The 18,074-nt window shown below is 39.8% G+C and overlaps 1 protein-coding gene across 7 annotated transcripts in view; it reads right to left on the bottom strand.

The window, feature by feature from the left end:
• Positions 1 to 18,074, bottom strand: part of ccdc88ab (coiled-coil domain containing 88Ab) — a 63,125-nt gene that overhangs the window by 21,334 nt on the left and 23,717 nt on the right. For all 7 annotated transcript variants that reach the window (XR_013970090.1, XM_080869138.1, XM_080869143.1 and 4 more), the window contains exons 4-9: positions 13,717 to 13,786; positions 7,709 to 7,767; positions 6,840 to 6,923; positions 6,573 to 6,713; positions 5,761 to 5,933; positions 403 to 484 (exon numbers count right to left, since the gene is read on the bottom strand). Coding sequence is in view for 6 of the 7 variants with exons in the window: in XM_080869138.1 (XP_080725264.1) it covers positions 403 to 484; positions 5,761 to 5,933; positions 6,573 to 6,713; positions 6,840 to 6,923; positions 7,709 to 7,767; positions 13,717 to 13,786 (609 nt within the window). In the remaining variant the exon portion in view is untranslated. The remainder of the gene's footprint in view (positions 1 to 402; positions 485 to 5,760; positions 5,934 to 6,572; positions 6,714 to 6,839; positions 6,924 to 7,708; positions 7,768 to 13,716; positions 13,787 to 18,074) is intronic.

The raw sequence follows: 18,074 nt of genomic DNA, 5'->3' as shown, positions 1-18,074 counted from the left end.
AACAACACTCAGTGAATCTGGAATCTTGTAAAAATATAAGCTATTAGCAACTTTAGCAAGTTTCTTCTGCTACATAAACAGATCAGGCCAGAATGAACTCGCCCCACAAACACCTCTGGAACCACAAGAATTACCCTCATGCACCTTGTTTACTGCAGTTCACCAGTCAGCCTGTCGCCCACTCCCTATCAAAAGCCATGTGAGGCTGCTGCTTCACTAAAGATAGCTCCAATAGCCTGTAATGAGCTAAGTCACCTGCTGACTGATTAAATCCTGGCAGAGCTGCACAAACAGAGGACTTAGAGGCACAAGGAGCAGGTGGAGGGGACATGTAGTCACATGAATGTTTGTGTGTTTGTGTGCATGTAGGTGCACAAGCATGGACGTCAGTGGAGACGTTACCTCTTGCTGAAGTCTCTTGAGCTCGACCTCCATGTTCTCAAGCTCCTGCCTGGTGTCCAAAAGCTGCTCACTCTTCTCCTCTCTGCAAACAAATGAGAAAGGTTAGCAATGGGAAAAAGGTTAGAAACATTAAGCTTTACACTGAAAAATCCCATGCCAAAGGGTTTTTGTACTTTTTGTTTTTAAGTGTGGATTCCTATGTATATCAGTTCTCGGGATGCACAAGAACATTCCCTTAGGGCTGTTTCGACTTCAAAGCTTTCAGCTACAGTTAATCATTTACAGGTGGAGCACAGAAATGAATATATGAACAAAATAAATGATCAGAAAAGTAGTTTCAGTAGGTAGACAGAATGTCAAACTTCTTTTATATCGTGGGCCACATGCAGCCTACTTTGATCTTAAGTGGGTTGGATCAGTAAAACTCCCTCTGTGTCAGTGTAAAGAAGTTTAACTACACATTTAATACCTGAAACACCTAAGTTAATACAACACTAAGTTCCAGTTTTTCTACATGATAAAGAAATGCTGCTGTAGTGAATGAAAGAAAGCATGACTTTACACATAAAGTTCTAGAAGCTATTTGCCCATACTGTCGTGTAATTATTAAAACAGGAAGTCTGTTAATTCACAGAAAAGGTTTAACCCCAAAAAATGTTTTTGGTGTCCTATGAAGGGCCATGGGAGAGCTCTTCATCAGTAGGAAGAGTTGTAAAATAATATGAAAATACAGTTAAAAGTCCAAAATTTGTGCCCTGTTTTAATTTTCAACGCTGCCTATCGGACTGCAGCCTTTGCCGGGCTGATCTTGGATTATGTTTGATACCCTTTAGTTTACGTAATTTGAGAAGCTTCAAGAAGTTATAAGTATTCAGCAACAGGCAGCAGGAATGTAAACCGAGTTTCAGCAGTTAGATCTCTTAAAACCACCGTCAGCTACTTGAAGGCCCCGATCTGTTTCACGTGCTAGTTATGCTCAAATTCCAGCTTTGATTGTTTTTGTCTGAGAAGCTTCTTTGCAATCAGCAGTTATGTAGTCTTTAAAAAAAAATAAAAAATACAAATCTTTTGATGCTCTTAAATCTTTGTGTGACATGTGTCATAGTGAGTAATATGAATCAGTTAGGTATTCAGTCCAATGTATGACTGTGCCACATTTTAGGAAATGCCTCCCAGGCATTCTTGTAACGTTGTGTCCATGAGAAAGGGAAGAATAACCCAAAATTAGGTTTTCAGTTGTGCCGTTACTGGGACAGACGCATAAAAATATCCTATCGTGCCTGGTGTGTATGACCTGTAGCTGTCAGGAGCGTCTTTCCTGCGTCTTGCCCTAAATTTGGTGAGTAATAAACAAACCGATTCTGCTTGACAGCACATTTTGAATAACAGCCAAAGGAAAACAGTCACAGACAAATGAAAAACAGAGTTCAAGAGATTGCATGTCAATCTTTCCCTGAGACTAAAACCCCTGGTGCACTTTGGAGCCAAAAAATAAAAAGAGTGACATAAAAACTGGGATGGAAACTACAGAATTCAATTCATTACTCTTTTTTCGCATCAACAGTTGGGTCGATCTACTATCCAAGACTGTTCTGTAACATTTATTTCAATGACAGTGAAGTAGGGCAGCCTGACATTTGCTGTCTGTGTTGCAAATTCTCCCAGCTCCTTCCACAGAGGGTAGCTTTGAAGGAAAATAACTGCATTCCTGAGATGCTGCTCTCTGTGTGCATGTGTTTGCATGAATCCGCTCCACTGAACATTTGATGGACTATTTGATTACTGCTCTCTGGAGTCTCTGTCCATCTGAATAATAAAAAGCATCCTTTAATTCAGGCATTCTCGTTCACCTTCTTTCTTCCAAGGTTCACGTTATTCTGTTTTCATTTCATCAATTAACTCCCTGCCAAAAATCAAACACCTGTCAACACCACCCACGGAGATAGTTTTGGACTCTCATTGTGAATGCATCGCAGTCTGGTGCTTATTTGACTGGTTTAACACGCCATGCATGCACAGACAAACAGTTGTGTTAGTTGCCATATTCAAGAAGCCAAGAAACAAAGAAACCTTTATTCTTAGTCTAACAAATATCTAAATGTCCTCCATCTGTTAGTCTGGTGTTATTTTCATAGCTTTAATTCTTTGTCATATAAAAAAAGAAGTATACTCTTGTCTAAGAACAAACAAAAGCATTCTCAATAAAAATACAGCTTTAAAATGAAAAGTTAGGACACCAAATATGGTTATGTTGAAAGATTTGTTGTGCTTTTCAATCAATCATTTAGATCCCAAAATGTAACAAAATATTACTTTTTACTTTTCAATATTTCTATCTATATGATTCTAGAACAGTCCAAATTTATATATCTAGGTGAAGCTGTAATACCTCTATATTAAAACTAATAAGCTTTTGGGGGCAGATAAGTGGAAATAGCACAAAAAATGAACAAAAACAGACCACTGTGGAAACAGTGAAACATACCCCCCAGCTCTGACCTGGTCTCCTTCAGACACAAAAAGCAGACACACACACACACTTATATGGAGAGACACTGTCTGTGTATGTGCCTGCATCCATAGACACAACAAACAATCTTCCTCTCCCTTAAAGACGGCACAGAAATCATGTGACCAGACTACATCAGAATGGACAGACGGACCTTTTTGTTCCTTGTCACAGCTCATCACATGGCAATAACCTTTCTATCACAGACACAGCAGCACTATAGCAACACTATAGCAACCAACAAACAAAATAAATCTTGCTCTTGTTGTATTGTGCCCCTTTTTAAGTTAACTGAAGAGATTATAAATGTGGGTCAAGGAAGGAAAGATAAGCGAAACGCCTACAGTGATTGATGGCGACCCATTCCCGCACAAGAACTAAGACAAATTAGTTTAAGATCATTCAAGGTGAGATGTTTTTAATGTGACAAGGAAGTGGCTGATCTGCACCTTTATTCTACTGTATATAGTATTTTATTTTATTTTATTCTATTCTGTACAGTTGTGTACTGTATTTATTCTTATTGTATTCTAATTTTTGCCTCATAACTTTTGCACTGTCCACTTCCTGCTGTGACAAAACAAATTTCCCACGTGTGGGACTAATAAAGGTTATCTTATCTTATCTAAGATACAATCAATTGTTGAAGAACCATAATTTAGTCCTTTAGTTAGGCCTCATACAAACATTTTGTTTAAACAAAGGAAACAAAACAACGCATCCTTCGACAAACAGGAATCTACCCTTTTGACTAATCAACAACCTGTTTAAACTGGAGTGAGTCGACAGTTAAAACTGAGAATGAGGCTAATCCATGACGTAGCACATTAGCAAATATTGCCTTATAAGAGACCAAAACCCTTTAGAAGTGATAGCCTACATTATACATTAACAAAATGTGAAGATTATATAATGTGAGCAGAACTCACATCCCAGATCTAAATCCTTAAAATTATTATTTGGTAAAATAAATATATTTTACATTTCAATAAGAACACAGACAGCAGCTCACACTGCATGAACAAGCCTGCAATGTTGGTCATTTGTTATGGAGTTCTATCCATGTAAATTAAGCTTTAGCTGGTAGGTAGTTGGACTTCTCTTTTTCTATAAATTTAAGAAGTGCTCAGGACTTTCTCTGACTCAAAATGGGTCTTTGTGTAATAGATGGCTGTCATTTCTCTTAATTTGATAAAGAAAATGAGGGTACGCTTGACTAAATGAAACCTACATGAACAAAACTACTTGAGTCCTGGTGATTTTCCCCCAAGTTAACCTCTTTGCGGTGAGCTAACATTTTTGTCAACACAGGGCTTGCACTCATTTAAATGCTGTTATGGTGACAGATTCACTTCTTTCCAGCAAATTAGATCCACTCAAGTGTGTAAACAATTTCCTTGACATAGTCTATGTCAGGACTGATAACAGCCTATCACAGGAATCCAATTCATGATTATTTCAGCTGGAACAGAAAACATGAAAATCAACCTCTGTAGAGTAAAACAGTTCCTGCAAAGTTGTTAAACAACACCAACTTCAAGGCACCAGCCAGTCTGTCAGGACAGGTACAAGTTAAGTTCATTCGTGCAGCACTACAGGGAGTGCAGAATTATTAGGCAAGTTGTATTTTTGAGGAATAATTTTATTATTGAACAACAACCATGTTCTCAATGAACCCAAAAAACTCATTAATATCAAAAGCTGAATGTTTTTGGAAGTAGTTTTTAGTTTGTTTTTAGTTTTAGCTATTTTAGGGGGATATCTGTGTGTAGGGTTAGGGTTAGGGTTACAAGGTGAACAAGGAGGCCATGTCATTAGTTTTTCTTCTTTTATACCCTTTCTTGCCAGCCACGCTGTGGAGTACTTGGACGCGTGTGATGGAGCATTGTCCTGCATGAAAATCATGTTTTTCTTGAAGGATGCAGACTTCTTCCTGTACCACTGCTTGAAGAAGGTGTCTTCCAGAAACTGGCAGTAGGACTGGGAGTTGAGCTTGACTCCATCCTCAACCCGAAAAGGCCCCACAAGCTCATCTTTGATGATACCAGCCCAAACCAGTACTCCACCTCCACCTTGCTGGCGTCTGAGTCGGACTGGAGCTCTCTGCCCTTTACCAATCCAGCCACGGGCCCATCCATCTGGCCCATCAAGACTCACTCTCATTTCATCAGTCCATAAAACCTTAGAAAAACCAGTCTTGAGATATTTCTTGGCCCAGTCTTGACGTTTCAGCTTGTGTGTCTTGTTCAGTAGGCTTTCGAGCCTATACAGCTTGGAGTAAGACAACGTGCATGAAGAGGATGATGTGGACAAAATACTCACTTGCCTAATAATTCTGCACTCCCTGTAAAATACTTCCACTTGAAGTGAAAAGTTTTCTATTCTAACTGATCCATGTCAGCCATTAAGCCTTTGTCTGCTGGAAAATTACAGCACTTTAAAAAAGGAAACTCTATTATTCATAAACCACATTTAAAAGGCCTCTAAGGTTTCTGAGAATGACTTTTTCTTCTTTTGTGTGTGGCTCATAACAACAACGAAAGCTCGTGCAACTAATAAGTGGGCCAAGTGGAAATGGACTCTTTGGATAAATATCCAGTTAGACTGTATCCTTTTCTCACAATGAAGGTGATTGCTGATCACGAAGAATCTGATGAAGTTCAAATACTGATCCTGATGACCGTGCAAGATTTTATCTGCCCAGTTCAGATCACATTTGTGACACTTGCAACAGTAGGAAACAAAATTGGCACCCACAGAGATCCATTTACAGTTCTAGCTTCTTTTTTCTGTTCCCTGTGCTTAATTTAGATAATTATTGAAAAAGCTGATATGGTGGTTGCACTCACAGTTCCTGCCGAAGGCGTCTTATCTTGGCCTTGGCATCAGCCAACTCCACAGAGAGGTGCTGTCGGCTCTCAGTCCTCCTCATACTGGGAGAGTCACCGGGAGACTGGGTTGAACAGGGAGCCAGTGGAGAGAGCTGCACACAGTCTCTCTCCTGGGTAAGCTCGACTATAGTCTGGATGGGAGCAGAAAATAGAAGGTGAGGTGTTGTGTAAGTGCTAAGAGGGAAAAACAAAGAGGAGATTCACTGATTCAACGGAAGGACTCCCACCACCCAAAAACTAGAACAGAATAAAAAGTGCACACAGTCCCACATACAGCCCATTTTGATCTACTGCCCCCGACAGGAAATAGGATTTTAATTGAAAGCGGCTGGACTACAGTGATAATCTGGAGGCTATTAGAACCCCCTGACACACACACACACACACACACACGCGCACGCACGCACGCTGTATCTGTCATTGGGATCTGCACCCCATGGGTTGGAAACTCAATGACGCACGAAGTCAAAGTCAAACATACACACACACACACACACACGCATCCATGCGACAGTTAACAGTTTCAACCCTTCCTTCCTGAGGTTTCTCTTGTGTGGTAACATGAAAAAAGGAAAAATTTCCACATAACCCTGTTCGAAAGTGACCTAAAGATTTTCATCAGCAAATCTCCCCCAACAACAGAGAGAATTTCAATTCATTAAATTTTCTACACTTCTTTGTTCTTTGGTCTGCATTGTTTATGTACTTTGTCATTTTACTAATAAGCCTAAATAAGTGTATATTCACACACATATACAGTATGTCATTACCTCAAGCTGTGTGTCCCTTTCATCCACCAGGCGCTTGAGGTGGAAAGCCAGGTTTCTGGAGAGGCTGTCCAGATCCTCTGGAGGTATTTCACCACTTTCCAACCACTGCAGGTCCACTACATTTTCTTGGTTATGAGTCACCTAAAATTACCATCATATTGTCAATAAAGCTTTAGCGAATAGTGAATGTAACAGTGAACACCAGCTGAAAGGTGTAGCGAGGCTTATAACATTTTCTCTTTTGTGTTTGCTGTGGAGGAGAAATACCTCTTGGATACGTGATGCTATGGCAGCTTTGGTGTCAAAGTCCAGAGTCTGGATACGCTCAATGTACTCTTCCTTCTTCTCACACTGTAAACAGAGAGAGGAGGATGCAGGGGCAAAAGTTAAATCTCTAAATCTTCAATGAGAGAAGAAGAGCACGATATTTGAGATGTGACATAGTTAATACTGTAAGTTTAATTGGGGGTCCAGAGGAGGTTAGCAGGCCAACAATGTAAACATGAGCTGAGTGTATTCTTATACATCAGAAAGATGATAAGAGCAAAAACAGCTGAGACAGGCTCTTGAACTGAATAAGAAGATGCAAGAAGATGGAAAAATGTATTTTTTTATTTTTAATGAATAATTCTGATTAGTAGCTAGGCATCTGTGCATTTTAATGCAGCCTTGTGGTAGGCACATTATCAAGTCAGAGTTAAGTGCATGAACACAGGTGCAGCTTCATTTGAATAAAACAATGGAGTTTGTGAAAGGTCAGTGGTTTTATCTGACGTGCAGTGAGTAAGAGCTGAATGCAGGCTTTGTCATAAGACAGGAAAAAGGTCTGCATTGTCATTCATTACACAGCGTTAGTTGTATCAGAGTTAAAGCTGGCAGTAAATCAAGGAAGACTGGACTAAACAGACTTAAACTCTTCCAAATGTGTTTTTTGGATTGAGAATTAAATTGCAAAAGTATGACCACTAAAAATGACACAAATAACAATGATATCTATTTGACCTCCTCATAAAATATCATCTTGAGTTGATAGTCGTCTTTTATGAATCTTCTTAGTCCATACTTTCACAGCAGCATGAAACCTGTATCAAATGCACTTATGTGGAGTGTTTAGGTCGACTACACTGAGCTCTTACCTGGACAGCACAGCCTAGTAGCAACAGCAACAGTTTCTTCATCTCTTCCAGACCTTGTGCTGAAGGAAGACATAGGACACAGCAGGGGAATAACTTTAAATATGTCTGCATAAAAACCCAAACAAAATTCCTGTGGAAATCAAAGATCATTTGTTACGTGTTTCTTGTTACTCCCTTTATTTGTCTGGCTTTGTGTTCAGTTTTTGTGGTTTATTAAGGAGTAAAAACACAGAGGTTAGTTAATTAGTGCTACTGATTGGTGTTTTGTTGATAGCAGTGGAAGTATTTTCCGCAGCCTCTTCATCACAACAAGCTCAGATCGATTGCATGATGTAGGTCAGTAACTAACTCATAAATTAAGCTTTACAAACTGATTTTTTTTTTCAATTAGTAATAAATTTATCTTAAGGTTGTGTGTCCTTTGGAAACAGGGCTTCACACGACCAAATTCCCTGTAAAAATCAAGATGTAGTAGGTTCAGATTAAAACATCAGCTTCATCTTATTTTAAGACAGGAATAAAATCATTCCCACATTTACTTCCAATAAGCCTAAATTCTTGGGTTGTTCCCATTTCCCCTTATAAAACCTTTCCTCAGATACAGTGACACGATGTTTTCCACAGCGCAGTAGGCTGGCAGGGTGAACACCCAGTACTTCCACATGTCAGGACATATTGTCAGAAACTGCTGAAACCGACAAACAGCTGCTTGCCTGCTCAACAGGCCTGAGCTCATCTGTGTGATTTGGGACTGAACAACAGCAAACCAGGTGGTGCATGTTTGTTTGTGTGTGTGTGTGTGTGTGTGTGTGTGTGTGTGTGTGTGTGTGTGTGTGTCACACACTAACTAAGTGGTATAGTTAATGCTAGTTAAGGGCATCTGTGTCTCTCTGTACTAAGACTGTGTTCCCCCAGTTGATAACCAGAGTGTGTGTGATAAGCCAGCTCATCCCGCGGCCCAGGGGGGCTAGCAAGGGCTAAAAATGTCCCGCTAAAACGATCATAAATCCAGATTAGTGACAGCATGTTCTCGATGTAGGGTGGTCTGCTTTATGGGCCAATCATCACAGCTAAACAGCAGGCATACACAAGGACAATTTTCATTGACAACTTTAATCTTCGTGGGACTTTCCAAACGACAAAAAAAGAGAGATAATGAGATGAATGAGTGATGAAAGTACTTTTCATGAAGGACTGAAAAGTACATGTTTGGAGTGGGTTGAGGTGGTTAAAAAAAAGCTGTGGAAAGCAACAACTTAAGGGCATTTCACATACAGTGTGGATACAAACGGCACCTCTGAAATCCATACATTCACACAACCCGTAGAAATGCAGACTGGCAGGAAGCGAGCGCATACCATAAACATAAAACCATAAGTGGCCGCAAAAAATGACATGGTACAGACAGAGAACAGAGAACAGTGGTCAGCGTTTGCTTGGCCTAGCAGTCAGCACAGCACATGCTGCTTTCTATGTGAAAGAGCTTTTTAAAGCAACAGACACTGTTGTCGCTCCAGGATGGCAAAACAGAGACTCCCATTGCAAGTGTCTATTCAGCTATTTTACAGGTTTCTCTATACAAATCAATTATGCTTCATTCATCAGTCTTGAATCAGAGGCACAAAAGTCAATATTATTACAGAGTAGCCCTGAAGCTTTTGAGAAATTACCAGACATGTCAGAATGCAAATGAGTCAGATCAGATATTAAACTTAATCTCATAGCCCCCGTCTGTGTGACAGCCCCCGCCTCTCTGCCGGCTTGCACGTTGTGAAATATCACAGGTAATAATCCGGTGTGTTCACTGCATCCTGCCTCTAGGATGCTCTCTCTCGGCATCCTTCCCTAAAGCAAGTGGAATTTTGCCAACACCGAAAATCTATCTTGTGTGCCAACTGCTTGACAATGTCAGGACCCAACTGTGCCAACATTTGCAGCATTCATATGTGAGAAAATAACTTTCAGTTATGTTAAATATATAGTGAAGCAGGTCTCTTTTTCCCCCCTCTCTTTTTTGAGCATTCCAGCTAGTAGACCTGGAGCTTTGCAGCAGCCTTTTTTCTTCTTTAGGCACTTATTATAGAGATGCTTCAATCATAATATGGAAATTCTCTTGTAATAGAATTTGTGCTGAAGCGCAACCAAGGAAATGAGTGGCAGGTTGTTGACAACTCAGAGGGAAACTTTCTAACCTTCTGGTATAGAAATCAGTCATAACAAGGTCAGGTGTTTTTCCACAAATCCACTGTGCGTGTGACCCAGACATGGCATGATGTCATGAAACATTTTAGAAAAAAAAAATCAACTGAACATTTATGTCACTGCATTTTAAGTATATATTATCATTAATTAATAGTAAATACTCTTAACTCTTAATAACTGTCTCTAGAAAATAACCAGTGCTGTTTTAAGAATGAATACTGAAGTGTGCTTAGTCAGTCACTCATTATGAAGCACACAAAAAAGTGAATTTGGGCCTAGGAGGGTGACAGATAAAACTAATTCTCAGAGCCACTGGGCTTAACAATAGTCTATTAGAGCCACAGGAACCTATTCTAGTCAGGGAAGGGATTTAGCTCAGCAAATCGACTGAAGCAACCAAGGAAAGATAAGGGGCCTCATAGGATAAATAATTTATACCATCAGAGAGAGCAACCGAGAGACAGAGAGAACAAGAGCGAGAAGCGGTAAAGAGGGAAAGATGAAAGGAAGAGACACAAAAGGAGGAAAGCACCACAGCGCACAAGCAACACAAACACAAGGGAAGAATATAGAAACACAGAAACCAAAAGAGACAGAGAGCAGGAGGAAGGCGAAAAGGCAAGGTTGAAAATAAAGAAAGAAATCTCCCTCCAGCAGCAAAGAGGTCGCCTTCAATCTCTGCTGGCTTTTTGTCCTCCATCACTCTCCTCCTCTCTTATCCAATCACTTCATCCACCCATTTATTCTTTGCAACACACATCCACCCATCCTTCCTTCCTACCATCCTCTAACATTGTTATAGAGGATCTGCACCTTCTGAGACTGAGCACACTCATCTAGGCTTCCTTTTTCACCACCTTTCCCTCCTCCCTCTTTTATCCTTTAGGCAGGAAACAAAAGGTCAGAAGGACAGTTACCAACCCTTCTTCCTGCAATGCCACAGCAGTGTGTGGGAGGATGTGAGTCAATTATGAGGAAAAACAGAATTGTGTACTTCCATGCAAGCTCTGTCAGGACCCAATGGCATGCATGTCAGTAATAATACTGGTACATGCAATATGATATTGCTTTGACAAGGTGCCAGAGTCTATTCAACCCATCTCACTGGAGCAGAGGACAGGGCAGAGTTGACTAAACCTTACTTAGAGATCATTTTAGAGCAATTGTGCTTTACCCAGCATTTCCTGCACATAGATTTTATTCAGGCAGGCTACCCATTTATATTAATAGCCACCAATCCCCTAGCTCTCAGAGCTAACCCAACACTGGTATCCTCTCCATCTACTCTGCTTATTATAGACGCACAACTGACCACAACATAGTAAAAAAATAGGCAGAACTTTTTTCCTCAGTTTCAGAGATTTTCATATCGGATTTTCTTGCTTAAATATATTAATTCATAAAATAAATATTTACACTATATAAGGTATTTTTGCACATGGTGAAGCAAAGTCCTATTTCAAATCTTATGCAAAGACAGTAAATTCACACAAATACACAGTGGGTGACACACAAACAGAGGTAAACGTGCATCTCCACAAAACGAAAATATTTCAGCCTCAGGAACACAAATAGTCTGAGTGCTCCTATACAGTGAGGACAACCAAAGCACTGTGATCGATACTGATTTAGACTTCGAGGAAATCCACTTCTGAACTGATGTCACCGGAAACTATTTTTATGCCTACACTTTTATGCCCCTCGTAGTTTACGTATGAGTTTTCAGCATAGAGTTAAAGAGGGCTTCAGATTATGGCGTTCTTCAATATAAGGGAGCATACTGTAGGTTTTAGAAATGCTCCAAAAACACTCCACTAATTTACCTTTAAATTTTGTCTGATGATGACTCAATCAGCTTTGTTTTTGGCTGGTGTCAGTGAATAGCATTTTCCATTAGGAGTGATGAAAAGAGGATTATAACTATAAAAGGCCACTCAATTTGCCCAAGGAAAGCAGCTATAGATTAGCTAAGATATTAGTGATGATAATTCACAGACTTTAAAACAGACTAAACAAAGGAGCTACTCTGTTTTTCTGACATGTGCACATAACCATACTGACCAGACACTACTTGCATGCACAAGGGAGTGTTTGTCTGTGCATATAACCCTGCATGTTTATGCAAAGGGAACTAGGGTTAAACCAGAGCCTTGAGGGGGGTACTACAGTGCATTCCCACTGTTCACTGTTGTGAAGACACCCCTCCCCCATCCACCAAACACACATGCATGCACTCACACACATGGAGAGCTGTCCCCTGCCCCCCCTAATGGGAGCATAATAAAAGCCACATGGCCAATGACTTTCAGCTGGCAGTCACTGAGCCAGCAGCCAAGCTCCACAGCTAGCACTGGTCTGACTGGCTGCTGCCTTGCTGAGTGATTATCTGATGAGCTACAAGGTAAAAAGCACTAGATGAGTGAAGTCTTCCTGCTTGGTCTGGCCCACTTACATGGAGCTTCACTCCACTCGTGCAATGGGTCGACCTCGGTATCCTCTTAATATTTCCTTCAGGACTTCTAAAGGCTGCTGCGTGAGGCTGTGAAAGACTGCCAAGGTGCTGTGAAAATGGCAGTGATGTATTCAAACAAACAGACAGGGGCTGACAAGGATTAATAAACACCAAATAAAAGCAATTATGAAATCTGGTGCCAGTGATCCATACACAAAAGTATTCACTACTTGCAGCCTCTTATTGTTCATTTATTTACCTTTCATGCTAGTAGGGGCATATGAGAATTAAAAAGGGTAATTGTGACCACTAAAGAGTGCTGAAAACCCAAAAATAACAAACTGCTGTGATGAACGTATGATAAGGCAGCTGGGGGAGGATGGGTATTTAAAAAGGTACAGATCTTTCAGCAACATCTGTGACCTGAGCCTGGAAACAATACACTGAAGAGCTCATGATTAAAGTTGCAGACATCTACACAAAAGCTCTGAACCTTTGTGTGGATACTGTTTTCCCAAAGTAGAGCAACCAATCCAATGATCTTTTGTGTGTCTACTGATCTACACTGGCTGAACCCCCTCCAAATTATATATTTTAATACAGATGTATTTCTGCAACCACTACGGCATAATCTTAAATGATGACCTGCTGTTAGTTATCTTCTCCCCAGTGGCTTACTTAAGTTCATGCTGGAGTATCAAGTTGGCACTTAGGGCTGGACAAGTCAAGCTACATAAAATATTATCATGGTGTTCGAACACTTGACTCTGCACGATTGTTGCTTTTAAGGCGACTAAGACGTATTAAGTTGCATAGCTGGGAGCACCAGGTCAAAGCCTTGATGCCAAGGGGTTAAATGAATTTAACACTTTGGGTAATAGAACTCTACAGATGTGGCCGTGGGCGACTTGCTTGTGGTGGAAAATGTGTGTACAAGTTTTCACAACGCTTTCTGAGAATAGAGCTGCAGAAAGATTGTGAAACCTATAATTGGTCCACTTCACATCGCTGCAAAAATATGATCAACATTTTTCATTTTCTGCTGTTAAGTTTCGATTCAGCGTGGGTTATGAATGACATTTAACAGCTCGTTATTGTGCAGAAAAAGAAAATAAAGGCACCAAAGAGAAAGCACACATGAAACATCAAAGCACTGGATAATTTTAACAGGATTAAATTTGCATTCTGATGAAGTTTGGGGAGCTCTGCAATGTTGAATGTCCTCTTAGTGAACTGCCTGCAATGCACTTACTACCAGTGCCACTCAGCTAGAGTCAAGTTAAAACCGGCACAGGACGGGTCAGACCGTCAGTCTGTATAATGAAGACGTACTGTTTAGTACGCTGGCACTTACCAGAGAGGGGGTTCCGGCCCAGTATCAGCACATTTGGTAAAGGCATCATCACCAGCTGTTGGAGACACTCCTGTCACACAAAGAAAGAAAAAAAAATGTTCAGCAAGGGAGCGCAATGTCAAATATTTATTTTTAAAAAAAGAATTATGGAAAAGAAATCGAAGCAACTAAATCTAAACCAAGCCCAAATGTTACTTTAATTTGCCAGAGTTCTTGATTATTGGACTCTAAATAGCTTTAGTAGCGCTACATACGTCTATCAGAGGATACTACCATCCAAGATTATCTTTTTTTTTTTAGCATTGATTGTTTATCAATACATGGCTACATAGCAATAATTGAAATATTACAAGTATGATGCTCAGAGATTTGACAGTGTGGAAGTAGGAAGGTGAGATCCTTCCAAAGAAAGACAATTCTTAAATTTTTAAGAGTTACACACTGGGTGAGGCCAGATAAATCAATAGTATCTGGCTAACCATGAGATTTCGTGCATTGGTAGTGACTGCATATGTGAGATGATGCAAGTGGCAGTGGTGTGCATGTGGGTTAAATAGCTGGTGTGGTTTATGCCGCAGGGCCCTCTACATTCACATTTCAATCATCATAACCAAAATGAAACCAAACCAACAAATTACACTCAGGTAGACAAATGCACCAATGTGTACATCTGCACATACTGACAATGTTGGTGTTGATGCTTTCATTTTAGTCAAATTAAAGGTGCGGCAATGGTACAAAAACAGCTAGAAACAAATGACTTCAAATCATCATAATAATAAGATGTCTAATGCCATTTAAAAGGCTATATAAATTTCCTTTTAGAGGTCCACAACCATAAATAGATCATTTTTCACCCAAACTTTACATTGCTGCTCTCTCTCTGTATGCAACTCTATTCTAGACACAGTGTCTTTCAGACCACCTTTCAGAAAAGTTCTGTTTGCCTTGCATGGTTGGAACAAACAATAAGACAAAAGACTACTGTTGGCTAACCGTAAACCTCATGAGAACACGAGTAGCCATCAGCCAGTGGAGCCAGAACCAGAATCAGGCAAACAACGAGAACCTGCAACAGAAGACACTGTTTGGATGCCCTTACCATTTTCTCAAAGACCCGCACTGCAGCAAAAAAAGGCAACATGGAAACAAACCAACTCCCTCCCAGTCCTTGTTTACTGGTTTAAAATTGGTCTTAAAGTTTCCCCAGTTTCTGCCCCTTGCTGTTAAAATGTTGACATAACTTTGGCCTCTGGGCATATAATTATACCCACATTAGCCATGTAACAAAACAGCACAGAGTATTTTCCTGGTAGTGGTGTGGAAATCTTACTATAATACATGAAATCTGTCTTTTTCTACCAGCTCCTCCTGGACCAGTGGCTGAGCAACAAATCTGGCACGTGAGAACTTTAGTATTTCTGCACCTAAAACGCCTGATGAAAGCACCCTATTATTTTAAATTAATGACAACATCATTTATATCCACAAATGACATATGATGTGATGACGCCATCATGGTGCCAATCAACCACCAAGCAGCAGACTAAAATTACCTATTTTCATCATATAAACAGCATCTACCAGCCCTATTTTTTGTGATCAAGTATATCAGTTTGGACGAAGCATGAAGAGGTAAAAATAATAGTATAGCCTGGGCTTGTAGTAGTAAGGAGTCATCAATGTCTGGCATTTAACCAAGACTTGAAGGTGCAGCCTGAGCTACTGTAAAAGAATAAAAATGTTGGTCTGTAGGGTGCTTGTTCTCTGCCGGAGGTCATTAGGCAAATGTATTACCCGGCGATACAGACAAACAAAACAAAAAGCTGGACCCCAACAAGGTGTTTCAGACACCTAATAACAACTAGTATTTTCTGAAGTAGACAATTCCTTTTGACATGGGCTTTGTAACTTCTGCAGATATTACACATGCACAAAAAGGAAAAAACACAATAAATGAAAGTGGACAAGATAGGCAAAAGGTAAAATATGGCCTCCTTAAAAAAGGGAAAGAAAGGAAAGAAAAGAAAAAACAGCAAACTGCCATAAAGCAACATCTGTAAAATTCAGAAAGTTCCAGCTAACCATCTGGTAGAAACTGTACACAGCTAACTGCCACAGTGTTCATGGTCTAAACTTTTAGAGCAGTATAAACCAACCTTAAACCACATGTCTGATTGCAAAGGAAGAGATGGGTTCTTTAAATAGAATATACATAAAGGTCAGCTAACTTGAATATTTCATACTTACCTGATGGCAGAGAACAACTTGAACTCATCTGACCTGACAGTCGACTATTCTGTGCAGTGCACTGCTGCAGTCATGACAACGAGGCTTATATTAGTAAAGGGTTTTGCAGAAGTTCTGCGTGTGCAGTAATTAACTGCTCTATACATACTCTGTGACCTCACCGTAGAAGGAGAAAAAAAAAGAAAAAAAACTGACATCACTTGGTGGTGGCTGGCTAAAAATTGAACCACATCTGTTGCTGCTTTGAAACATTTCCAAAATAATCAACCAGCTACATTCAGCTGATGAATTCAAAACTGTATCCCTGTATAACTTAGGGAACTACACAATAGGATATAATAGGAACTAAAAAACTACAACTTTTGGCCAATTTCACGTTTTCATTAATAGGCTCTCTTTACTGAGATATATGAAAATATGCATATATTTATGTACACACAAGAAATTTCTAGATTTGCTTCAAAATCTCAGTGCAGCTTTTCCCATCTCCATATAACTGTTTGTACACATGGCTGCAGTTTGAGAAACATGTATGGGCCAGTATATTTTTCATGTCAAAGGAAATTTAAGGAATTTAAGGAAATGTAAGTTGCAAACACAATTTCAGCACTATTATCCTTATCAGAGTCCTGCAGCAGAAGCAGCAGCTCTGACAACCTTTGTCAGCTGTTTGGATTGATGAAGAGAGAGAGAACCGCCGGTTCACACAGGAAGGTATACAGAGGATGGGGTGACAGATGTTCAGTGCATTTCTCACATCTGGTTTTAAACAGATAGCCGCATAGTCTGAAAGACTGACAAATAACGAGCTATAACAAAAAGCTAGGGCTGTGCAAATAATTATATTTAATTATGATTTTCCATTGTTTGCTAAGGGTGCAATAATTCATAATTAAGATACAAATGACAATAATATATCAGTTTTGTCTTCATGTAGTGTCGTACCCATGTGGATACCTGTGTTTAAGAATTGGTCAGATAATGAGTGGACTGGAAATATATCAGAGTAAACACGTTTATTGCCAAAATTGTTATTTTGCCCTCCCATCCCCTCTAAAGAAAAACTGAAGTAAAATGTTAAACGGTAGCTTTGGAAAATTGTTACAACCTTAACGACGAACATGAACAAAAACTTTTTTTCCCCCTCCACTGTGAAGTTTATTTTGAGCCAAGAAAGGAAGCCTTTAATTAGAGGACACAAACCTGCAGAAAAATCATTAATACTTCAACTGAGTTAATGGATGATGTTCCTTAAGTTGAATATACGACCAAAATAATTGTGATTTTGATTTTTGGCCGTCATCAAATAGCACTACAACATGGTTCACATGGTCTTAGTTTGTTGTTGTCTTTTTTTTAGACTGTAATATTTTAGTTGAAGAACGTTAGACTCACCAAATTTCCTTTAATAATTTGATAACAGAAATGATGCACAGAGACGCTTCACTAAAATGGGGTAAAGGTGAGAGTAGGGGGGGGGGGGTCGCAGTAACAGGCAGTAATGGTTATTAGGTCCGAAGCGTGGTTGCCATGGTTTCATCCCAGTGGTGATAACAGCAGTGACCCTAGCTGCTATGTCTCTCTTCCTCTGTCTACACTGGTGTCTGAGCATGCACGGAGGAACGAAAGGAGTCATCATACATTTCCAAAGCAATTTCCAGAAAAGCTTACATATAATTTGCATTTCTGAAATTATAACTTCAAGTGCTTTTTGTAAAGAGCAATAAATGTTATAGCATTTTACAAGTAAATACTTAGCAATAAACAAATGTGGTAATGGCAAATACAACACTGATAACAATGACAAAATGGAGCGATAACAGTGACCAATGTCTGGCTGTTCCAGGCCGAAGCGACCAAACGGCCATAACGTCTGAAGGCTGAGACAGATTGACTCAACAAGCGTCAGACAGAATAATCAGCGTATCTCAGACGCCCACAGTTGGCATCTCACAGAGAGGCATTTGGTGTGCCTGACAGCCAATTCACCATGTAGAACTCATGACAGCCGCTTTGGGTGAAATTCATCTGATTTTAAAGGGCAAAAATAGAAGCCAAAATATGCTAAAGGAAACTAAAGAGCCTGGAGTCACCGTCTAAAATTTGGG

Source organism: Rhamphochromis sp. 'chilingali' (genome assembly GCF_963969265.1).
Source record: "Rhamphochromis sp. 'chilingali' genome assembly, chromosome: 20".
Lineage (NCBI taxonomy): Eukaryota > Metazoa > Chordata > Actinopteri > Cichliformes > Cichlidae > Rhamphochromis > Rhamphochromis sp. 'chilingali'.
This window is presented reverse-complemented; position numbering and strand designations above follow the sequence as displayed.